Source organism: Muscardinus avellanarius (genome assembly GCF_963383645.1).
Source record: "Muscardinus avellanarius genome assembly, chromosome: 6".
Lineage (NCBI taxonomy): Eukaryota > Metazoa > Chordata > Mammalia > Rodentia > Gliridae > Muscardinus > Muscardinus avellanarius.
Genome location: NC_137791.1, coordinates 49,813,600 through 49,835,676, shown reverse-complemented (window position 1 = coordinate 49,835,676; position 22,077 = coordinate 49,813,600). Strand labels below are relative to the sequence as shown.

At 44.9% G+C, this 22,077-nt stretch overlaps 1 protein-coding gene across 1 annotated transcript in view; it reads left to right on the top strand.

The window, feature by feature from the left end:
- The window catches only part of NFKB1 (nuclear factor kappa B subunit 1), a gene marked incomplete at both ends in the record, with an annotated part of 117,378 nt that extends 99,720 nt beyond the window's left edge, over positions 1–17,658 (top strand). Inside the window, 8 exons of the mRNA XM_080697182.1 lie at positions 4,790–4,991; positions 5,501–5,670; positions 5,985–6,087; positions 9,922–10,046; positions 11,350–11,416; positions 11,556–11,728; positions 12,604–12,778; positions 17,501–17,658. Coding sequence (XP_080553308.1) covers positions 4,790–4,991; positions 5,501–5,670; positions 5,985–6,087; positions 9,922–10,046; positions 11,350–11,416; positions 11,556–11,728; positions 12,604–12,778; positions 17,501–17,658 — 1,173 coding nt within the window. The remainder of the gene's footprint in view (positions 1–4,789; positions 4,992–5,500; positions 5,671–5,984; positions 6,088–9,921; positions 10,047–11,349; positions 11,417–11,555; positions 11,729–12,603; positions 12,779–17,500) is intronic.
- Positions 17,659–22,077: the final 4,419 nt, after the last annotated feature.

Genomic DNA, 22,077 nt, shown 5'->3' with positions numbered 1-22,077 from the left:
AGGGCAGTGAAATCAGAATACAAAAGGTGAAAAGATTGTTTGAGGAAGAAAAGGTGTCTTTCAAAACAAAAAGACCAAAATGAGGCAAACTAGGAACAACAGAGTTTTGCCCAAGGGAGATTTAAACAGAAAATAGGTAGGTTAAGAAACAACCGAGGGACTCTTTTACAGAAGCTGCTGACATTGCAAGAAGAGGTTAGCTGGAGACTCAGTGAGCTCACTGATGGGGATGTGTAGATTTGGGGGCGAGGTAAGCCATGGAAACTACTTAGATCTGAAGGCTGGGAGCAGGGCATCAGGAGCCAGAACCCAAGGCCAAGATGGCATGCCAGGCTCCTTCCTCTCCCCTCTCATGAACACTTTCCCGTCCCACTTCCTTCCCCTGCCCCACTAGTCTTCTGGTCTGGCCCTCTTCTTAGTTGTCCATCTTTCTTCTTCTGTTCTCTTGCATCACAGTGTCTTCCTAGTCCTCCATGGCCTGGATGGTCAGTGCACTTGGACCTCTGATTCAAGTATATGTATCTGTCACTGCAAAAATATAGTCAGTGATCATCTACATGTATAATTACCTAAAATAGGTATCTTTTCCAGTTCACACTTGCTCTTTTTCTTTTTCTTCTTTTTTTTTTTTGTACTGGGAATTGACTCCAGGGCCTCCCTCTCACATACTGAGCATGTACTTTACCAATTTAAATTCAACTATTAAATCTATTAATTTAAGTTATTTATTTTTATTTTCACATTTTAAAATGTACTCCAACAGTACTAAAATGTTGACTGAGATTTGTATCTGGAAATAGATGTTTCCAGATGAATTATTTTCTTCAAGCTTTTATATCATTTGGGACAGCATTCATATTGGGAAAGTAATCTGAACCATAAAGTCTGATTCTCTCAAATTTCTAGATTGATTATCTTTGAACCAGCAGAAATAGATGGATCCAAAAACGTATATGGAAAGATGTAGTTTCTCAGTCCTCCTTTCAAAGACTACTTTCCTCCATTGTCTCTGGGTCAGATTCAAGGAAGTACTTGTTTTTCTGTTTATAAATAGGACCTGCAAAGGACACAGCACAACAGGATTAATAGCTCTGATTTATTATGTGCTAAACTCCTTTTTGTATCATTTGGTCATGTGTATAGAGGTATCCTATGCACTAGAGACAAAAACTCTGAAAACACCACCATGGATCCTGCTACTCCTTCTAATTTAGGGACCCTCTGGAGAACCCAGCTTCTTTTGTCTCATCCCACCACCACTCTGGAGACCCTGGGGTGCCTTCTCAGCAGCAAACACCCTCCCAGTGGCAACTTGATTGAGAACTAGAAACCACTAAGATGTGTCTCCTATAAAGGTTTTTTTGGTAATTGTCCTTGGCAGGAAATGATACAGTTCTCTAAGTAATTTGAATTCATTGGCAATTATTTTAAACATTCCCCTCAAATACCTTTAACTAATCTTTAAAGCACATTTCTGTGACCATCTGTCATGATCAAATTCCTCTCCCACCCACTCTAGAGACATACTCAAAATAGTCCAAGTGCATAGAGCTAGGATTTCTCTAGAAATATTGTCATTAAGCCATATTCTTCTCTTCCATTCTCCTTCCACTGACAACAACCATTTCACTACATTTGAAAGGATTGTTTTGTGTATGTCCCATAAAACATGCATGTATTTTTTCTGTTTTTAATTTTTATACGTATATCATATTCATAGTTCTTAAAATAATGAAAAAATATTTGGAGGCAGTCAAACTTGCCTACCCTGGCAATGCCTGAGTTCTCTAGCCCTACTCTGAAATGTGACTGTTTTGTTGGGAGGTAAAGTCTTTTTTCAAGTATTGGCTACATATAAATATGCACTTGAAATACATAGATAAAATTGTATACTCTCACAATCTACATTATATATAAGTTTCCTATCGTGCATTAACCTTTTTCTTTCATTTTTTAATTTGATATCATTATAGATTTATAGAGATTACAAAATTATAGTCAGAGAGCCTGGTATATTTGATGGGATCACAAAAGAGGTCCCTTTACCCAGCTTCTCCAAATGGCAACATGCTGTATAACTAGCACAGTATAAAAGCCAAGACATTGATACTGAAATACCCCATGTCTTCATGAGATCTCTCTAGTTTTACAGGCACTCTCTTGTGCATATCTCAATAGCTCTCCAAGCTGAGTTTGGTAGTATGTGCCAAATATCCTTCTATTCATTAGGCTGAGGCAGGAGGATCTCCTAAATTGAGGAGTTCAATACCAAGATTTTACATGCTATGAAAAAGTATATATTAAGCCGGGCGTGGTGGTGCACGCTTGTAATCCCCGCGCTTGGGAGACAGAGACAGGAGGATCGCGCAGGTTCGAAGCCAGCCGTTCTGGTTTAAGAGATCATGTTTCCAAATAAAAATATAAAAAATGGGTCTGGTAGTGTAGCCCGGAGGTAGAAGGGTTTCCAGGAACTCAGTAACACACACACACACACACACACACTATATATATATATATATATATATATATATATATATATATATATATATATATATATATATATAAAAATAGCCAGGCGTGGTGGCACATGCTTATAATCCCCATGCTTGGGAGGCAGAGACAGGAGGATCATGCAGGTTCGAAGCCAGACTTGCTGGCTTAAGAGACCCTGTTTCCAAATAAAAATATAAAAAATAGGTCGGGGAGTGTAGCCCGGAGGTAGAAGGGTTTCCAGGAACCCCAGTACCACCAAAAAATAATAATAATAATAAAAATAAAGACAATTCCTAATTTCTGAATGGCATAATATAATTTATTGTTTTTTACAATCTCATTTTCTTTCCTTTTCTCATTTCCCATAGCGTTTCAGAAAATACTGATTAGTTAACACAGCCTTTGTTGGCTGACTAATTTTTAAGAAGAAGGTTCTTGGCAACACCAAAAGTTTTAAAGACATCTTTCCATTTCAAACCAGAATTATAGTCATAGAAGATGAAAGAAATAAGGAAGAATGATAAGTTGGCACCAAAAAAAAAAAATCATCTCTTGTTTCTGCTGTATTAAGGAATCTCTGTAACTGATTTAGATGGCCAGGAACATCCTCACCCTGCCAGTTCCCATAAAGCTGTGGCCACCTGGGCCGGTGAGATGTTGGTGACCTACCTGCTGCTGAAAGGGCGTTTAACAAATCACCACTAGACAGTATGGATTTTTTAGTTAGGTGCCTGTGAAATAGACTGATTTGTATTAAAAAATACACTCTTCTCTGCCAGTGGCCCAACTGTTTGAAAGAATACCTTCATGGATGTGTTTGTCTTTCTTATTTTTGAAAACACATCGTTTTCACAGCATATCATTTGTAGTTGCAGAAGCGGTGAGGTTAGTGCTGCCCTTTGTGGGCAGCATAGTCCAGTGGACTATTTTGCTATTAGGTGCCAGCAACCAGGCACCAGCAACCAGGCGTTTTTGTTCATGTGAACCACCTTAGTGAAAAAGTTGTCTAGTCTTGGTTATGCTTTTGGAATCCTCCAACACCTACAAAATGGGGAAGGAAAGTTCTAATGACCAGCCCCATGAAGCCAGTCCACACAGAAGGATTTTTAAATTTAGTACATTTTTTGTGTGTGTTAATATGGAGTGTTGGTGCCTTTGTTAATTGGTTTCTGTTGGGTCATTTACTTAAATTTCTTCAGTAAAACCATAGCTTCTATTTGGTGTTGCGAACACACAGGACCATCAACTGAAGACAGATTCCTACTAGAAACTCAAAAGAACTAAATTTACTACTAGATGAAGTAAAATAGTAATGACAGGACTAAATAAAAAATAAGAGCTGGGCATGGTGGTACACGCTTATAATCCCAGCATTTACGAGGCAGAGACCTGAGGATCGCGGTTCACGGACAGCCTCATCTATTTAGCGAAGCCCTTTGCAACTCAGTGAGACCCTGTTTCAAAAATAAAAAGACAAGCCAGGCGTGGTGGCGCACGCTTGTAATCCCCGCACTTGGGAGGCTGAGACAGGAGGATTGCGCAGGTTCGAAGCCAGCCCCAGCTACTTAGTGAGGCTCTCAGCAACTTAGTGAGACCCTGTTTTCAAATAAAATATAAAATGGGTCTGGGAGTGTAGCCCGGAAGTAGAAAGCCTCTGAGTTCCACCCCCAGTACCACCAAAAATAAATAAATAAATAAATACATAAATAAAAAGACTAGGTGGGCGTGGTGACACACACTTGTAATCCCTGCACTTGGGAGGTGGAGACAGGAGGATCGTGCTGGTTCAGAGCCAGCCTCGCTAGCTTAAGAGACCCTGTTTCCAAATTAAAAAATATAAGATAGGTCTGGGAGTGTAGACTGGAGGTTTAGAAGGGCTTCCAGGAACCCTAGTATCACCAATATAAATAAATAAATAAATAGACTAAAAAGTAGAGCTAGGGGTATAGCTTGGATGTACAATGCCCCTGGGTTCCATCCCTGATACCGCAGAAAGAAAGAAAGAAAGAAAGAAAGAAAGAAAGAAAGAAAGAAAGAAAGAAAGAAAGAAAGCAAGCTAGCTAGCTAGCTATGAGGGTAGTAAATGTAAAAGTCATCCTGGGTAATCCAAACTACTGAATGACTTAAGTGTTCATCCAGTGCCCATGTTTCATTAGCATTTGGTATGGAACAGGAGCTCCTTTGCCATGGTCAGAAGATAATCTGGAAAGTGGCCCTGCATTCAGACTCCCATGCCGCAGTAATGGCTACGATGCTCACTACTGACTAGTGACTGTCCTGCCCCTTCTCCACCTAGACGCCCTTGCACTTGGCAGTGATCACTGAGCAGGAAGACGTGGTAGAGGACTTGTTGAGAGCTGGGGCCGACCTGAGCCTGCTGGACCGCTTGGGTAACTCTGTTTTGCACCTAGCTGCCAAAGAAGGACATGATACAGTTCTCAGTATTTTACTCAAGCACAAGAAGGCAGCACTACTTATCGACCACCCCAACGGGGAAGGTAAGACACAAGCGCTTTGGTTAGTGCAGCCTTCTCTATTCGCTTCCTAGACAACCACTTGGTATTTAGTACATGTGTGTTACTCAATTCCCATCCAAAGTTTTTCCTTAGTCACCAGGGTTCTCTGTATCTTAGGGGAATTTCTCTTGCTCACCATAGCTAATGCCTTTCTTAAACATGATTTGGATGGTTAGTCAGTAGGAGGAGAAAGCAGAGGCCTAAGCAAACACTGGTCTTGAACTGTATAAAGCATCCTTTATTCTGAGAGTGTTTATTTACTCTCAGAGTCTCCTGAGAGCATAAGAGGAAGCTGTGGATAGTAAGGGCAGAACAATAGACTTATAGAGTCTGTATGGATGGAATATCCAGAGCAGAGACTCAGCACTCCGAGCACTGACACCTGCTGGCTTCCCTTCCTGGGATCCAGTTTTGCCATTCTTCTCAGCTTCCCTGAAGGCCGTCTGTGCGCAGCATCCCCACCTGTGACTGTTCCTGTGCTTGGGCCATAGGTCTGAATGCCATCCACATCGCCGTGCTGAGCAGCAGCCTGTCGTGCCTGCTGCTGCTGCTGGCCACTGGGGCCGACGTGAACGCTCAGGAGCAGAAGTCGGGGCGCACGGCACTGCACCTGGCTGTGGAGCAGGACGACGTCTCCTTGGCCGGCTGCCTGCTCCTGGAGGTGAAGGACACACTCCTGTGCTTCTGCATTCACTTCCCAAAGGGGATAGAGGGACGTCCTTTTCAAAGAATAATGTCAGTAACCACCTATCTCCCTGCATTCAGCTCTATTTATTTAACATTTATGTGAGACCTCAGTGAAGCACCTCCCCTTGCCTAGCTTCTCTGCTTGGCGGGCTCCTCATCAGCAGAGCTAGCCCAACGTAGCCACTGCACTGGCAGTATGACCTTAGGGACCAGGCAGATGGGGGAGTATGGAGACAAAAGGGTCAGAGAACCTTCCACTAACCCTTCTCTGCATGGGCTGGGTTTTAGGGTGATGCCCACGTGGACAGCACCACATATGATGGAACTACACCCCTACATATAGCGGCCGGGAGAGGGTCCACCAAGCTGGCAGCTCTTCTCAAAGCAGCAGGTAAGTGGCCTGGTGGTGGTCATCAATGGAAATGTTGCCCAAAGTGCAAACCCAACTTCATTTGTGCTGTTGCCATCCTTACACCTCAAGCCTGCCACTGAGAAAAGTGCAGGTAAATAGAAATCAGATAGCACTTCCTTCCTTCCTTTTTTTTTTTTTTTTTTTTTTTTTTTGCAGTACTGGAACCCAGGAGCATTCTTTTTTTTATTCTTTATTTTAAAACAGGGTGTCACTGAGTTACAAAGGGTCTCACTAAATAGCTGAGGCTGTCCTCAAACCACGATCCTCCTGTCTCAACCTCCCAAATGCTGGGATTACAAGCGTGTGCTACCATGCCCGGCTAGCACATCTATTTGTGTGTGTGTGTGTGTGTGTGTGTGTGTGTGTGTGTGTGTGTGTGTGTGGTACTGGGGTTCCTGGAAGCCCTTCTATCTCCGGGCTACACTCCCCGACCTATTTTTTATATTTTTATTTGGAAACAGGGTCTCTTAAGCCAGCGAGGTTGGCTCTGAACTAGGGCGATCCTCCTGTCTCCACCTCCCAAGCATGGGGATTACAAGCGTGTGCCACCACGCCCGGCTAGCACATTCATTTTTAACCATCATGAAGGTACTATTTGGGCCAGTAATCCTAGACTTTGCCCTGATGGCCATAGTAGCTTTTACTCTTCTGACTCATCTGTTTTTATTGGATTTGGGCTGTTTAGGTTGACTCACGTAGCAATTGATTTCAGAGTTTAATTCCTGATAGAGATCTCTGATAGTCTCTGATCATATCAAGTGCCTAGAAGAAAAAATTTTAAACTATTTATTTATTTATTGTGGTTCTAGAGATTGAATACCCCCAGGCATTCTACCTCTGAGCTACACCACCAACCCTATTTTTTATTCTTTATTTTGAAGCAAGGTCATACCCAAAGTCCAGCCCTCTGAACTGTCTCCTCACCAGGCTCCTCGCCCTCTTTGCCTATGCGCTTGCAGTTGGGGTTCCATTCAACTCTCTGTGAAGTACAGAAAAATATTTCTGCTCATCTTTGAGTCTCCAGTGCCTTGATTATTTAGAACCTTAAAAATATATATTTAATGAAATTGGGACCTCAAGCCTCCTTTGACATATCTGATTTACTCTAGAGGTTTTTTTTAAAAAAAAAAATAAAACTTGTTTTAGAAGGTAAATGCTTCATAAAGTTAGAAAAACAGAATGGACTTAAGGTACCCTCCTAAGAACATATCTTTCTGGCATCATATTTTTCTGGCAGGTAAAATCATACCCCAAATAATTTTTTCTTTTCTCCTTTGTCAAACTAGTTCTTGATAGAGGCCTTGGCTGCAGTATGTATGAAGTCACTGGTTATACGGAAGAAATGCCTTCAGAGCCGGGTGTGGTGGCTCATGCTTCTAATCGCAGCATTCAGGAGGCTGAGACAGGAGGATCTGGGTTCTCAGACAGCCTCAGCTACTTAGGGAGGCCCTTTGCAACTCAATGAGACCCTGTTTCAAAATAAAGAATAAAAAATAGGGCTGGAGGTGTAGCGCAGAGGTAAAATGCCCCTGGGTTCCATCCCCAGTACTGGAAAAAAAAAAAAGTGCCTTTAGACAAGAAGCTGCTATAAGCCTTTCAGAAATGCTTTCTCTGAAATTCTCAGAATCCCATGAAACAATAGCAAGAGCCAGGCGTGAAGGCCATGCCTTTAACCCCAGCACTTGGAGGCTGAGACAGGAGGATCAAGAGCAGCCTCAGCAGCTTAGCAAGACCCTGATTCAAAATAAGAAAATAAAATAGAGTTGGGGTGTACCATGGAGTCAGAATGCCCCTGGGTTCAGTCCTTGTATGAGAAAGAAAAAAAGAGAGAGAGCAAGAGTGAGAGCCTGTGCACTAGAGAGAAAGAGAAGCCAGTTTCTGTGCCATAAAGACACTCAGGTGAAAGCTTTGTCCTGAGCTCAGCAACATTAGAAGGCCACTTAAGGAGCAGATAGGGTTGAGCCCTCCAGTCTTCAGGGCTATAAATCATTCATCTTAATTTCTCTGCTGTTTTCATGGTGGAGTTGCACTTACATTTCATGGATCGGGCGAGGTCTGGCAGAGCAAAAGCAAGAGATGGCATGCAGACCCTTCTGTGGCTGTTCAAACGTTCCTCCAGCAAAATAAAAACAAAGTCCTCATCCGCTGTTCATGAGACATCAGGCTGAACACACTCATGAGAATAGTCTCTAAGCCTTTCAGAAGTAACTCTCCTTCTAGTCTTTCTTGCTAAAAGCTAAAGAGGAGACTAGATTTCCCAAGATTTGTTAGCCCTAAATTTTTCAGTAAGTACACATCCTCGCAGAAGTTTCTGTTGCTGTTTTTTTTACTTAAGGATCATGGCCCAGGCACTGCTGTCCCCAGGAATAAAAGTAGCCATGCTATCAGCAGACATCAAGCATCTTTGCCCTTTTGCATGAGCGAGAGAAGAGAGTGAGAAATGAGAATTGGCAGGCCTAGACTTGAACCTTAGGACCTTAGTCCTGAGAGAGTGTGCCCTGGACTCAACTGCTGTCCACCGGCCCTCAGGTCAAAGATGCATCATTCTATTACAAAACATACTATAGAGTTAAATGTGAAAGTCAGACTATTTGAAGTCTTTGTGTGTCCGTGTGTGTGTGTGTGTGCATGTGTATGTATGTGTGTGTGTGTGTCTCATACCTAGGGTCATTCTACCACTGAGTGATGCTACCAGCCCTTTTTATGTTTTATGTTGGTTGGTTGTACTGGGGACTGAACCCAGGGGCATTCTGCCTCTGACCTACACTTCCAGCCCTTTTTATTGTCTTAATTTTTTTACTAGTGCATTGTAACCATACGTCTTGTTGAAGTTCAGAGTGGTAGAGGCATACATGCACACCCTACTTATTTTTTGTGGGGGGGTCTGGGGGTCGAATACCAGGGGTATTTGACCTCCAAGCTACACCCCCTGCCCTATTTTGTTTTCTTTATTTTGAAACAGGGTCTCACTAAGTTGCAGAGGGCCTCACAAAGTAGCTGAGGCTGTCCGCAAACCACGATCTTCCAGTCTCAGCTTCCTGAATGCTGGGTTTACAATCGCGTGCCACCACGCCCAGCTCCTTCTTATTTTTGGACTCAGGGTCTCGCTACATTGCTAAGGCTGCCCTTGAACCTGCAATCTTCCTGTCTCTGCCTCCTAGGTACTGGTATTACAGGCATGTACCATTATGCCCAGCTTATAAAGTCTTTTATTTTCAATAATAGATATGTAGGATATTAAAACACTTTGGCTATATAGGCTATTAAAACACCTTTACAGTGAAAGTAAATTCGAATTTTAAAAAATTCTTGGGTGATTTCTTTTGAAGCACCCCCTCATGTTACCCGTGGGTAACAGGAGGCTGTAACTATCTTCTGTATTTCTATCTTATTTTTTTTGGGGGGTGGTACTGGGGGTGGAACCCAAGGGCTTTCTACCTCCGGGCTATACTCCCAGACCTATTTTATATTTTATTTGGAAACAGGGTCTCACTAAGTTGCTGAGAGCCTCACTAAGTAGCTGAGGCTGGCTTCGAACCTGCGCAATCCTCCTATCTCAGCCTCCCAAGTACAGGGATTACAAGTGTGCGCCACCACACCCGGCTGTATTTCTATCTTTTCAATAAACTCTTTTAAATCTTCAAAAAAATTTTCTTTTGATTCTCTAGTAAAAATGTGTCTTCTGCATTAAAAAGTATCTGGTCAGTTACCTCTAGCAGCTACTCTGCTTGCCTTTGAAGATGTGACCCATGTAGGCAGTTGGAAGTGGGCGAGATCTAGGTTTACCTAACACTGTGTCACCTGACTTGGCAGGAGCAGACCCCCTAGTGGAGAACTTTGAGCCTCTCTATGACCTGGACGACTCTTGGGAAAAAGATGGAGAGGATGAAGGGGTGGTACCTGGCACCACACCCCTGGATATGGCTGCCAACTGGCAGGTAAGGGCTGCTCAGTCCCACTAATAGCTGCTCCCCAGGGAGCCAGAGGACTGAAGTGTGGGAACAGATGTTCTCCCTGATGCTCTGTTCCCCAAAGAAGGTGCTTTTCATTTTTAAGGAAGTCTGCTCATCAAGAGCCAACTTTATATTTATCTTGAAAAGCCTATCCTTGAAAGATCTAGGTCATCTGTGCTCTCAGAGTGTGAAAGTGTGTTCCTGATCAGATCAGAGTTGAGACGCAAGGGAGGTTAGAAAAGAGAGAGCACATGATTCATGCCAGAGCTCCCCACCCAAGAGCGCCAGCATTGTCACCGCCTCAGTTCCTCACGGTAGGGCAAGTGCTAGCCTTTGTTTGAAACTTAAGTGAGTGATTTTTCATTATTTATTTATTTATTTATTTATTTATTTTTGTGGTACTAGGGATGGAATCCAGGGGCATTCTACCTCTTAGCTACAAACCCCTGCTCTATTTTTTTATCCTTTATTTTGAACAAGGTCTCACTGAGTTGCAAAGGGTCTCACTAAGTAGCTAAGGCTGACCACAATCCTCCTGCCTCAACCTCCCAAATGCTGGGATTACAAGTGTGCACCACCACATTAGGCTTCTAATAGACTTAGGTGAGTGAGTGATTTCTGAACATACAAATAAACTGGAACTGAGCATGGTAGCACATGCTTGTAATCCCAGCATTTGGGAGGCTGAGACAGGAGGATCGTATTTTGTGAACAGCCTCAGCTCCTTAGTGAGGCCTTTTGCAACTCAGTGAGACCCTGTTTCGAAATAAAGAATAAAAAATAGGGCTAGGGGTGTAGCTGGAAGCTAGAATGCCCCTGAATTCCATCCCCAGTACCACAAAAATAAATAAATTAGCAAATAAATAAATATAAACTGGAAATTCTCCTGAAGATTTCCAAAAGTATAAGCATATTAAATAGATTGAAAGCCTTCCTGAACTGAGATGGTAAGGCAAAATACAGGCACAAGGTCTTGGGGACCCAGTGGGGGAAGTTGGGCTACACACAGACCTCCACTCTACTAAATGGATTTTTTAGGAGCTGGTGCAGCTAAACATTAAAAACTGCTTGTGCACCTCCTAGTGGCCCATTTGTGTTGGGCGGAGCTGCCCTGGCAGGGATCAATTCTCCCTGTACCCTGTCACCTGGTCTGCCCCAGGCCTCACAGAGCACAGAGAACCCGCCCACTCCAGTGACCTGGTGTCATCTCACAGGTCACCAGGAAAACTGACACAGCTGTGGAGCGTTTTTACAACATAACATTTCTGTACGTTTTTCTCATCAACAGGTATTTGACATCTTAAATGGGAAGCCATATGAGCCAGTGTTTGAACCTGATGATTTACAGGAACAAGGTAAGTTGTGGTGGAAACAGCTTCTCAAATGCATCCTTCTGCGGCTGGGCCGGGCAGCTGCAGGCTCGCAGACTGGGCCATCACCCACTGGAGAGCCTCCGATATGGTAGCAACGTGGTTTCTTCCACATTTCTTTCAGGAGACATAAAACAGCTGACCGAAGACACAAAGCTGCAGCTCTACAAGTTGCTGGAAATCCCCGATCCAGACAAGAACTGGGCTACTCTGGCACAGAAATTGGGCCTGGGGATACTTAATAATGCTTTCCGGCTGAGTCCTGCTCCTTCTAAAACTCTTATGGACAACTATGAGGTAACGTCACCTTACATAGTTTATCGCTTTTATATAAATTTACCATGTTTCTATCACTAGTCAGGGTACAAGCGCCTTCTCTGTCCCTTAGCTCTGAAGGTGAAAAGTAATCATTGCCCAAGACCTGGGAAGGGACCCAGGCCAGGTTGGGGCTTGTTTTCCCAAGAAGGCCATTTCAGATGCTATGAGATATTTCCTGTTTTCAAAGACCCGGAAACTTCCTGCTACTGAGAGGGTCATGGCTATCACAAAACTGTGATCCTCTAAGCAAACATGAGAGACAATAACCAACATACACATCATCCTGATCCCACGAGTGCCCAGTCATGTGTCCGGACACAGAGCATCCTTTTGTGGGATGACTCCAAGTGCTGCTTCCACTTCTAAAAACAAGAGGCAGAAAAACACACAGTGAAAGTATTTTCTGTTGAAAGTGTCATGTTAGCTCTTGTCTCTCAGTGGATATGAGAGCTTTGGCTTACACAGGGACGCTGTGAGGCTTCACTCTGGGTACAGTTTCACTGCCTCAGCACTTATTTTCTCTCTCCCTCTCCCCCCATCTCTCCCTACCAGTGTGTGTGTGTGTGTGTGTGTGTGTGTGTGTGTGTGTGTGTGTGTGTGTGTAAGAGAGGAGAGAGAGACAGACAGACAGACTGCTTTGCTGTGATTTCCTGAGAGGTCTTTGAGCTGAAACAGGAAACTAGACTCAAAGACTGTTTTTTCTAAGACTCTTTCCTTTCTGCCCTCTCCAGTGTCACCTTTCCTGCTCTCTCTGAGTGGACAAGATGGTGTTGAAGAGGGCAGGCATGGGTGTCCGGGTGTACTGCCTGCACAGAGGCTGGAACATAAGAACATACTCTTTGCTTCTCCCCTAGGTGTCCGGGGGGACAGTCAAAGAGCTGGTGGAGGCCCTGCAACAGATGGGCTACACTGAAGCCATCGAAGTGATCCAAACGGCCTTCAGCAGCTCGGGGGCGTCCAGCCCTGTGAAGAGCACCTCTCAGGTCCCCTTCCTGCCTCCTTCGCCTCCCTCCACAAGGCAGCAAATAGGTAAAGACAAAAAGCAGAAGGAGCAGTGGAGAGATTTCCCTGCTCCCTCAAGCTGGTCTCTCCAGTTCTCATCATCTCCTGAGTATTTTTTCCTGTGTGACTGTCTAGCCCCGGCTTCAACCTCTGCCCCTCTTAAAACCACTGTTCAGATAAGGGGACCATTCCTATGGTCCATTACATTGAAATATAAGTTAAATAGATTCCCAAATTATTTATTTTTCGTGGCACTGTGGACTGAATCCAGGGGCATTCTACCTCTGAGCTGTAACTCCAGCCCTTTTAATTTTTATTTTGCTTTGTCTTGAAACAAAATCTCACTAGATTGTCGAGAATCTATCTAACTTGTGATCCTCTTGTCTCAGCCTTCCAAATACTGAGATTACAGACATATGTTACCATGCTCATCTTCTTAAATTTAAGGAGAAGGAGATTCAAGCTGGGTGCAGTGGACACACGCCTGTAATTCCAGTACTTGGGAGGCTGAGACAGGAGGATCACAGGTTCAAGAGCAGTCTCAGCAACTTAGTGAATTCCTGTTTCAAACTAAAAAATTAAAAAGGCTAGAGGTAGAGCTTGGAGGTAGAATATTCCTGGTTTTTATCCCTAGTACCAAAAGTTAATTGAATGGATGGATGGATGGATGGATGGATGGATGGATGGATGGATGAATAGGGGAAAGCTAGGCACGCACGCCTGTAAATCCCAATACCTGGGGGCTGAGACAGGAGGATCACAAGTTCAAAATCAGTCTCAGCAACTTAGTGAGACTCCTAGCAACTTAGCAAGATGCTGTTTTGAAACAAAAACAAACAAAACAGGCTGGAGTGTAGCTCAGAGGCAGAATGCCTCTGAGTTCAATCCCCAGTACCAAAAAAAGGGGGGATTCAGAGAGAAAAATGTAGAGCCTGAGGTTTGCAGAATGGGGACTGGCACCCAGGTGACAGACAGGTGCCATGCGCCCACCCTGCCCCCACAGTCTTCTCTGCCTCCAGCCTCCTCTCCCATGCTCACGCCCCTGACCTTATCTCCCAGCATTGACACCATCTGTCATCACACCAAAATACATATACGTGTAGGAAATGGAATCGGCACGCCCACAAGTCCTGAGGTTCTCTGATTTCATTCTGCCACAACTGTTGCCTACTTTTTGTTCCTAAACCCTCGGTCCCCTCTCTGTCCTTACTCATCCTATACACTCACCCAGAAGTCTCCCATCTTTGCACATCGAGTCACCAGCCTGGCCAGTGCCTGTGCCCCTTGACCACCTCCCAGGGGTCCATGGTCACGTGTATGCCCAGCAGCAGACCAGCCTCACCCTGGGTCCTCTCACTCCCTTCTCAGGCCTGGCTGCTGTAATTCTTGTCTCTGTCCTATATCAGCAGCACCTCCCCACCCCTTTTCCCCCCTCTGGGCCACCTAGTAAGTAGGCTACAATTTCTTCATCTTTAAAAACAAAAGAGAAAACAAATGCTCCCTGGACCCCACATCCCCTCTAGGAATAGTCTAATTTTTCTGTTCCCCTGCACAGCAGCACTTCACAGAAGAATTGTTTTTTTGTTCTTCCCACCCCTTCACCTTCATTCTTTCTCTGAACCCTAGAGTCCAGATCCTGTCCCCACATATCAGAGACCAGTGACCTTCAGGCCACCTTCCCGTCTCCTCCACAGCACCGCTGACCACTCCCTGCCCCCCAGCCTCCACTCTCGGTGTTCCCACAGCACACTCCCCTGGCCTCCTACTCCATGAAGACCTTTTTTAAAAAATATACTTTCATTGGTGCACTGTAATCTCACACATCATAACAAAGTTCAGAGTAAAAGGGACACGCATGTGCAGTACTTGGTGACCACCTTTTGAAGTCACAGCCCTCCCTCCTCTCCATGCAGCGCCCTCACACACCCACACTCGCACTGGCTGCATCTGTCAGAGAACTGCTGTCCTCTAGGAGGTTAAGGCCAAGCCTAAGGATTGCCCATCAGGCCCAAGGACCTCAACTGCCAGCCCGCCAGGTTTCCTTGCTCCGCACAACCCTCAGTCCAGTGTGCCCTCACTTCTTGCCTGGATTCCTACAGCCTCTTCTGACCAGTCTCCTTGTTGGCTTTCTGACCTCCTCCCTCAGTCCAGTGCCTGCATCCCAAGTGCTATGATCCTTTTTTTCTTAATTTCTCTGTGTGTGTGTGTGTGTGTGTGTGTGTGTGTGTGTGTGCATGTGTGTTGCGATATTAAGATTGAACCTAGAGGCATTTTACCTCTGAGCTATATCCCTAGCCCTATTTAATTTTTTATTTTGAAATGGTCTCCCTAAGTTGCTGATGGCCTCATTAAGTTGCTGAGGCTAACTGCAAAACCTTAGATCCTCCTGTCTCAGCCTCCCAAGTACTGGGATTGCAGGTGTGCACCATCACACCTGACTGCTATGATTCCTTTTCAAAGTTTCTGGTGCCAGGCGTCATAGCACACGCTTGTAATCCCAGCATTTGGGAGGCTGAGACAGGAGGATCACGGTTGGCGGCCAACCTCAGCTACTTAGTGAGGCCCTTTGCAACTCAGTAAGACCCTGTTTCAAAATAAAGAATAAAAAATAGGGCTGGGAGTGTAGTTCAGAGGTAGAATGCCCCTGGGTTCCATCCCTAGTACCACAAAAAAGTTTCTGGAGCTGGGTACAGTAGCTCATGCCTGCACTCCCAGCTACCTGCAAAGCTGATGCAAGAGGATGATAAATTCAAAGCCAGCCTGGACAACTTAGCAAGGCTTGTCTCAAAATAAAAAATAAATAAATAAAAGGGCTAAGAGAGAGCTTAGGGTTAGCGCTCCCCTAGGTTCAATCCCCAGTAACACACACACACACACACACACACACACACACACACACACACTCACTCACTCACTCACTCAGAAGCTCCTAGGATAATGTGACTCCCGTTCTATGGTATAGTTCATCAATTCAGCACATCCTTGTCTGGGGCACACTGCGAGCCTGGCACCAGCCCAGGTCTGGAAGATGAGGCCAAGACCCCTCTCTACCCATTCACCCCTTTGAATTTGCTTTGATCCGCTCCCACACGTTCCCTTTGCTTCCCCAGCTAATGTCTGATCCAGCCCCAGGGCCTTAGAAGCTTCCTTTCCTCTTCCCTTGAAAGCTCTCCACGTGGCTGGCTCCTGCCATTCACTTTCAGTGCCAATGTCACCTTGTCAGGGAGCCTCCCTTGGGGAACAGGACAGGTGTCATCGTGCACACTGCAGAAAGGAAGGATGTATTCACTAGGGAAACAATTCAGATCTCCCGTCTCCTGACCCAGTGTTCCTTCTACACAAATATTCAAAGAAAAAAAAATACATCTACCATAAAGTCTCTAGTACATGATAGATATGAATAAATATTGGTTGATTATTAAAGAAATACCAAGACAATAGTCATGGTACTGTCCTCAGAGTCTTAATATTCTAATATAAGCCTATAATCCCAGTACTTGGGAAGCTGAGACAGAAGGATCTCAGATTCAAGGAAATTAGTGAGACTCTGTTTCAAAAAGGGGTTTAGAGGTAGAACATCTCTGGGTTCAATTCCTAGAACCCCCTCAAAAAATATACACAAACATACATATATACATACACTTGCATATATATTTTAATATTGGATTTTGAAACATAAGAAGATAGCTTTTTGTGTGTGTGTTGGTACTGAGAATTGAACCCAGAGGCATTCTATCTCCAAGCAACACCTTCAGCCCAATTTTTTATTCTTTAGTTTGAAATAGGGTCTCACTAAGTTGTGGAGGGCCTCACTAAGTAACTGAGGCTAACCATGAACCTGTGCCTTAGCCTCCCAAGTATTGGGATTACAATCGTGTGCCACCACACTTGGCTAAGAAGATAGCTTTTTTGGGGGGGGGTGGTACTGGGGTTCCTGGAAGCCCTTCTACCTCCAGGCTACGCTCCCCAGACCTATTTTTATTTGGAAACAGGGTCTCTTAAGCCAGCGCGGCTGGCTTCGAACCTGCGCAATCCTCCTGTCTCCGCCTCCCAAGTGCGGGGATTACAAGCGTGCACCTCCACGCCTGGCAGAAGATAGCATTTTGATTAGTGTCTCTTTACATATATTTCAGAAATCTGTATTGGTCAGATTCCTAAGGATACTTTTCAATAAAAACAACTTGTGTTAATTTTGCACTATAAATGCATGTTCATCATAATCACCTTACTTTCTTGCACCAACGTTTTGGGGCTCTTCATACTGTTTGATTGCAAATGAGGCCCAGACAGAGAGCTCACTTTTAGTTTCTACTTCTGCTGCCAATTTATTTTATCTAGGTTCAGCAGTTTCCCCAACTATAAAATAGGTAATACAGTGGTTGGAAAAATACTCCTTATTTCTAAGAATTAGAAAAAAAAGGTGTATTTTGAGTCAAGGGGATTCAGAAAAGATCTGATAAACAGAAGGCTAGATTGCCAGAGGAAGATATGAAAACATTTTCCTAATCTGACATTGTTGCCATTTCTAATGTCCCGTGATATCATCAGCTCTTGGTGCCACCATTAAAAGCACCGAGGAGCAGGGGTGGCAGGGGATGCGTGGCAGGTGGGAGCGGGTGGCGGGCTGCCCACAGAGGCGTCCTCAGCCTTTCTGAGGCCGACATGGAACCCAGTGAGCGCAAGGTGCCTGGGCAGAGCCTGCGCCTTGGTCCTGGCCGTGCCCGAGTGAGCTCCTCCTTTCTCCCACAGATGCACTCAGAGACGACAGCGTCTGTGACAGCGGCGTGGAGACATCCTTCCGCAAGCTCAGCTTCACGGAGTCTCTGACCAGCAGCAGCTCCTTGCTAACTCTTAACAAACTGCCCCACGACTATGGGCAGGAAGGACCTCTCGAGGGCAAAATTTAGCCTGCTGGCGAATTTCCACACCACGTAAACCAAAGTCCCCAAATTCCACTGTGTTGTCCAAAAGGAGGAAGGCAGAGTGCATCCCGCAGTGCTCAGCAGAAACTCGGCTGCCTGAATCACGCTGCATCTCACTGAGGGCCTTCCGAACTCGGCTTCCTTTCCTGGTCTTACACAAATTGTAGTTGTTCACTTGCAGATAGTACCCAGCAGTGCTGGCACTTGGCTGAACTCAGCTCAGCCGGGCTGAATTCGGTGTCCTTGGGGTGAGGTAGCTTCCTGAGATTTACCTGCTGCTACTGGATTACAGCTGCTTCCTGTTGTCCTTGCGGTCCCTCTGCTGCATCCCACTATCACTAAAGGGGGTCGGCCCTCCCCACCTGGTGTTCTTTCTAGCCATCCACAACACCATGGTATTCAGATTAAGGATTACAAAAAGAGATATTTTAAAATGAGAGTCACTTGGTGTGCAATAAAAAAAAAGGCTTACTGCTTCTTCTAATGTGGTTATCTCTGTGATTTAAAAAAAAAGTGAACTTACCAATATTTAAACATGGTTACAATCAGTGCTGAAAATGGTATTTTTCCCCTTTTTCTGCATTTTGCTATTGTAAATATGTTTTTTAGATCAAATACTTTAAAGGAAAAAATGTTGAATTTATAAATGCTATTTTTTATTTTACTTTTATAATAAAAGGAAAAGCAAATTGTTGACCTCACTTTGTTTCATCTCTGCAAATACTTTTCTAAGATGACTCACTGTAATCATGTGATCATGCCATAGTCTTGTTACCACACTCACTTTCCCCTTTAAAATCAACTTCCTGATCTAAAGCAACAGGTAGACATGGTGGCACATGCCAGTGACCCCAGTACTTGGGCAGTTGAGACAGGAAGAGCACAGGTTCAAGGATAGCCTCAGCAACTTAGCAAGATCCTGTTTCAAAATAAAAAGTATAGCTCAGGGTATAGCTCAGAGGCAGAATGCCCCTGGGTTCAATTCCCAGTATATATACACATATACACACACATGCATGTGCACACACACACATTCAAAGAAATTAAAGATGAAAACGCGGGTTTATTTTGTGGTACTGGGGGGTGGAACCCAGGGGCTTTCTATCTCTGGGCTATACTCCCAGACCTATTTTATACTTTATTTGGAAACAGGGTCTCACTAAGTTGCTGAGAGCCTCACTAGGTAGCTGAGGTTGGCTTCGAAACTGTGCGATCCTCCTGTGTCAGCCTCCCATGTCCTGGGATTACAAGCGTGTGCCACCACACCCGGCTTACAGGTATACTTTGTTAATGTGTTTTCTGAGTCCTGATGCCTACTGTATTGACATGCCAGAGGGCCTTGGGCAAGGAGCCTTCCAGAGTGAACCTTTGCTGAATAGCTCTTTACTCAGTGTTGGAAATAAGGAGGAAGAAAAATCAAAAGGTTTCAAGTCAGGTGCTGGGGGTGGTGAACACTGTGGTGCACAACTAAGATCCCTCTTTAACGAAGTGCTTGTCGGCCTGGGTGCTGAGAGCACACTAGCTGTCGGATCCTCCAGATGGCTTTTGCTGCAGAGAGCCACCTCCGCAGCCCCATGGTGGGCCCCACAGGAGGACTCGTTGATACTAGAGTATAAAGAGGGATGCAGGGATGCGGGAGCTCGGCCCCAGGAGGTTGAGGTTGCTCATGCTCACCTGCCTCTGCCCATCCTCCTTTGGTCACCTCTCCACAGCTGCTGCTCTCCAGGGCACTGCCAGTAAACATCCTGTGCATGAACTTCCAGCACGAAGTCCATCCAGGAAAACCAGCCTGCACAGAGACTGGGAACATGTGGGGCAAATTTGCACAGCATGTTAAGACACTTAGCTGGAAGAATAATCCATAAAGTACACAGATTCATCTCCAACTCACAGAAAAGCAAACTGAGGCTTAAAGAGTTCAAGGAGACTGTGGCTAAGGTGCTTCTGAATTAATGCCCAGCTCATGGATCAGGTCACCATCTTGGTAGGATAGGAAGGTAGATAAACATAATTGAGTCTAGACATAGACCTCAAAATACATAGATATTTAGCATAATATACTAAAATAGATACATCTACTTTAAACCAATAGGGATAAAGTGGTTTTTCATTAAGCTCTTCCAACTGATTAGTCACTTGGGAAAAATATAATCTACCTACCTTCTCCTTTGAACAAAATAATTTCCAGATGTGTTAAAAATAACCATAAGAATACTAGAAATATTAGGAGTTGTGGATGAGTAATCCTGAAGTAGAGAAGGTCTTTCTAAGCAAAACTATTCGGTGATGTAAAAACAGTTTGGGAGCCAGGCATGGTGGCACACACCTGTAATCCCAGTCCTTGAGGGTGAGAAAGGAGGATCGCAGGTTTGTGGCCAGCCTTGACAACTTAGGCTCTCAGAAACTTTGCAAGGCCCTGTTTCCAAATAAAAAATAAAAATCAGACAGGGGTATATATATTGAAGGTAGAATGCCCCTGGCTTCAATTCCCAGCACCATAAAACACACACACACACACACACACACACACACACACACACACACACACTTTGGGTTCTTCATTTAAATAAATGGAACTTTTTAAGAAGTGTTTGCCATTTTACCAACCCTACCCATCCCTTTTATTCTAGTTTTGTTTTGTTTTGTTTTTCAGTACTAGGAATGGAACCCAGGGGCATTATACCTCCAAGCTATACCCCCAACTCTATTTTTTATTTTTTATTATCAAAACAGGGTCTCAATGAGTGGCAAAGGGCCTAAATAGCTGAGGCTGTCCACGAACAGCGATCCTCCTGTCTCAGACTCTCAAACGCTGGGATTACAAGCGTGCGCCACCACACCCGGCTTTATTCTAGTTTTTTAAAGCTATATCTATAAACTGAGAAAATATAGCTCTGCTTTTCTTAATTTTTACACAAGCAGCACATGCCTCTATTCTGGCACCAGTTCCTTTCTGTGGCTAAAAGCTATTGTCCAGCTGGCCACAACAGGCGTCCCATTTTACACCATGATGCTGACACTCCTGCCAAGGGAGAGGCCTGCCTTCTTTCTCTATGAATCTAGGCAGCCTGCACTTTACAAGTGACTTGTAAAGTTTAGTCAGAAAATGTGACCGCTGATCAGGGCGTGGTGGCGCACGCTTGTATTCCCAGCTCTTGGGAGGCTGAGACAGGAGGATCGCACAGGTTCGAAGCCAGCCTCAGCTACTTGGTGAGGCTCTCAGCAACTTAGTGAGACCCTGTTTCCAAATAAAATATAAAATAGGTCTCAGAATATAGCCCGGAGGTAGAAAGCCCCTGGGTTCCACCCCCAGTACCACAAAAAAATAAAATGCGAGCACTGCCCAGCCCACCCAGGTGCCCCTCAGGGAGCCCAGTTAGCATGCGCTGAGGAGGCCAAGTGGCCACAAGAGAAACCAAGCACAGTGCCAGGCATGATGGCGCACGCCTGTAAATCCCAGTACTTGGGAGGCTGAGACAGGGAGATTACAGGTCCAAGGGCAGCCTCTATTTCAAAATAAAAGAAAAAAAAAGGGCATGGAGTATAACTCAGTGGTAGAATGCTCCTGGGTTCATCCCCAGTACCTCCAAAAAAAGAGAAAGAGAAGCCAAGTGCAGATGTTGTGTACAGCCAACAGCTTTAACAGGGCCATGGCCACTGCCAGCATGGACCACTAGATGCGTAAGGGAGCAAGCCTTCAGCACCCCAGCCCCAGCTGGGGACCCCGTCTGGCCTTCAAGCTGTGTCAGCTGGCGCTGCTTATAATAGAGACAAGCTATTTCGCTGAGCCCTGCCCAAATTACAACACACGAGCAAGTTGAATAATGGTGCGTGCTTCAAGCCCTGGTGTGGAATAGACTGTTTCGATTCTCCAAGTCGCTACCTTGGCAATTCCCATACCAGAAGTTCACTTTAAAGAGAAGCTGCCTTGGGGGAGGAAGAATGACTAAACCACTCATTCCCCTCCTTTAATAAGAAGCCCTCTTTCTCTTTTGTTTCAAAAATGTGCTCTTCCCCCCAGATCTCAGTGCAGACCTGAATCTCTGCGTGCTTCTAGGACCCAGAAGCTGCCAGTGCTGCCTGGGTCCCTGTGGCAGGAGCGTCTTTCATATTGTACCAGCAGATGGGGATAAATACCAAAAGGGATGCAAGAGATCAGGAGGAAAGCTACAATGGGCTTGAAATAAACCTGCCCAAAAAGCTAGTCTCACTGCAGGAGGCCACTTAAAAATAGCTTCCTCAGAACTTCAGTCAGCTTTTGATGTGTCTGTACTCTGCAGGCATAACCTGGGCATTTTCAGGATCAGCGATCTTCCTTTGTCAGCAGAAGGAAACCCTGCTGCTGCTCATTTACCAGCTGGGGCCCCTCTAGTTATCCTCGGAGCCACAGGCATTCCCCGCCAC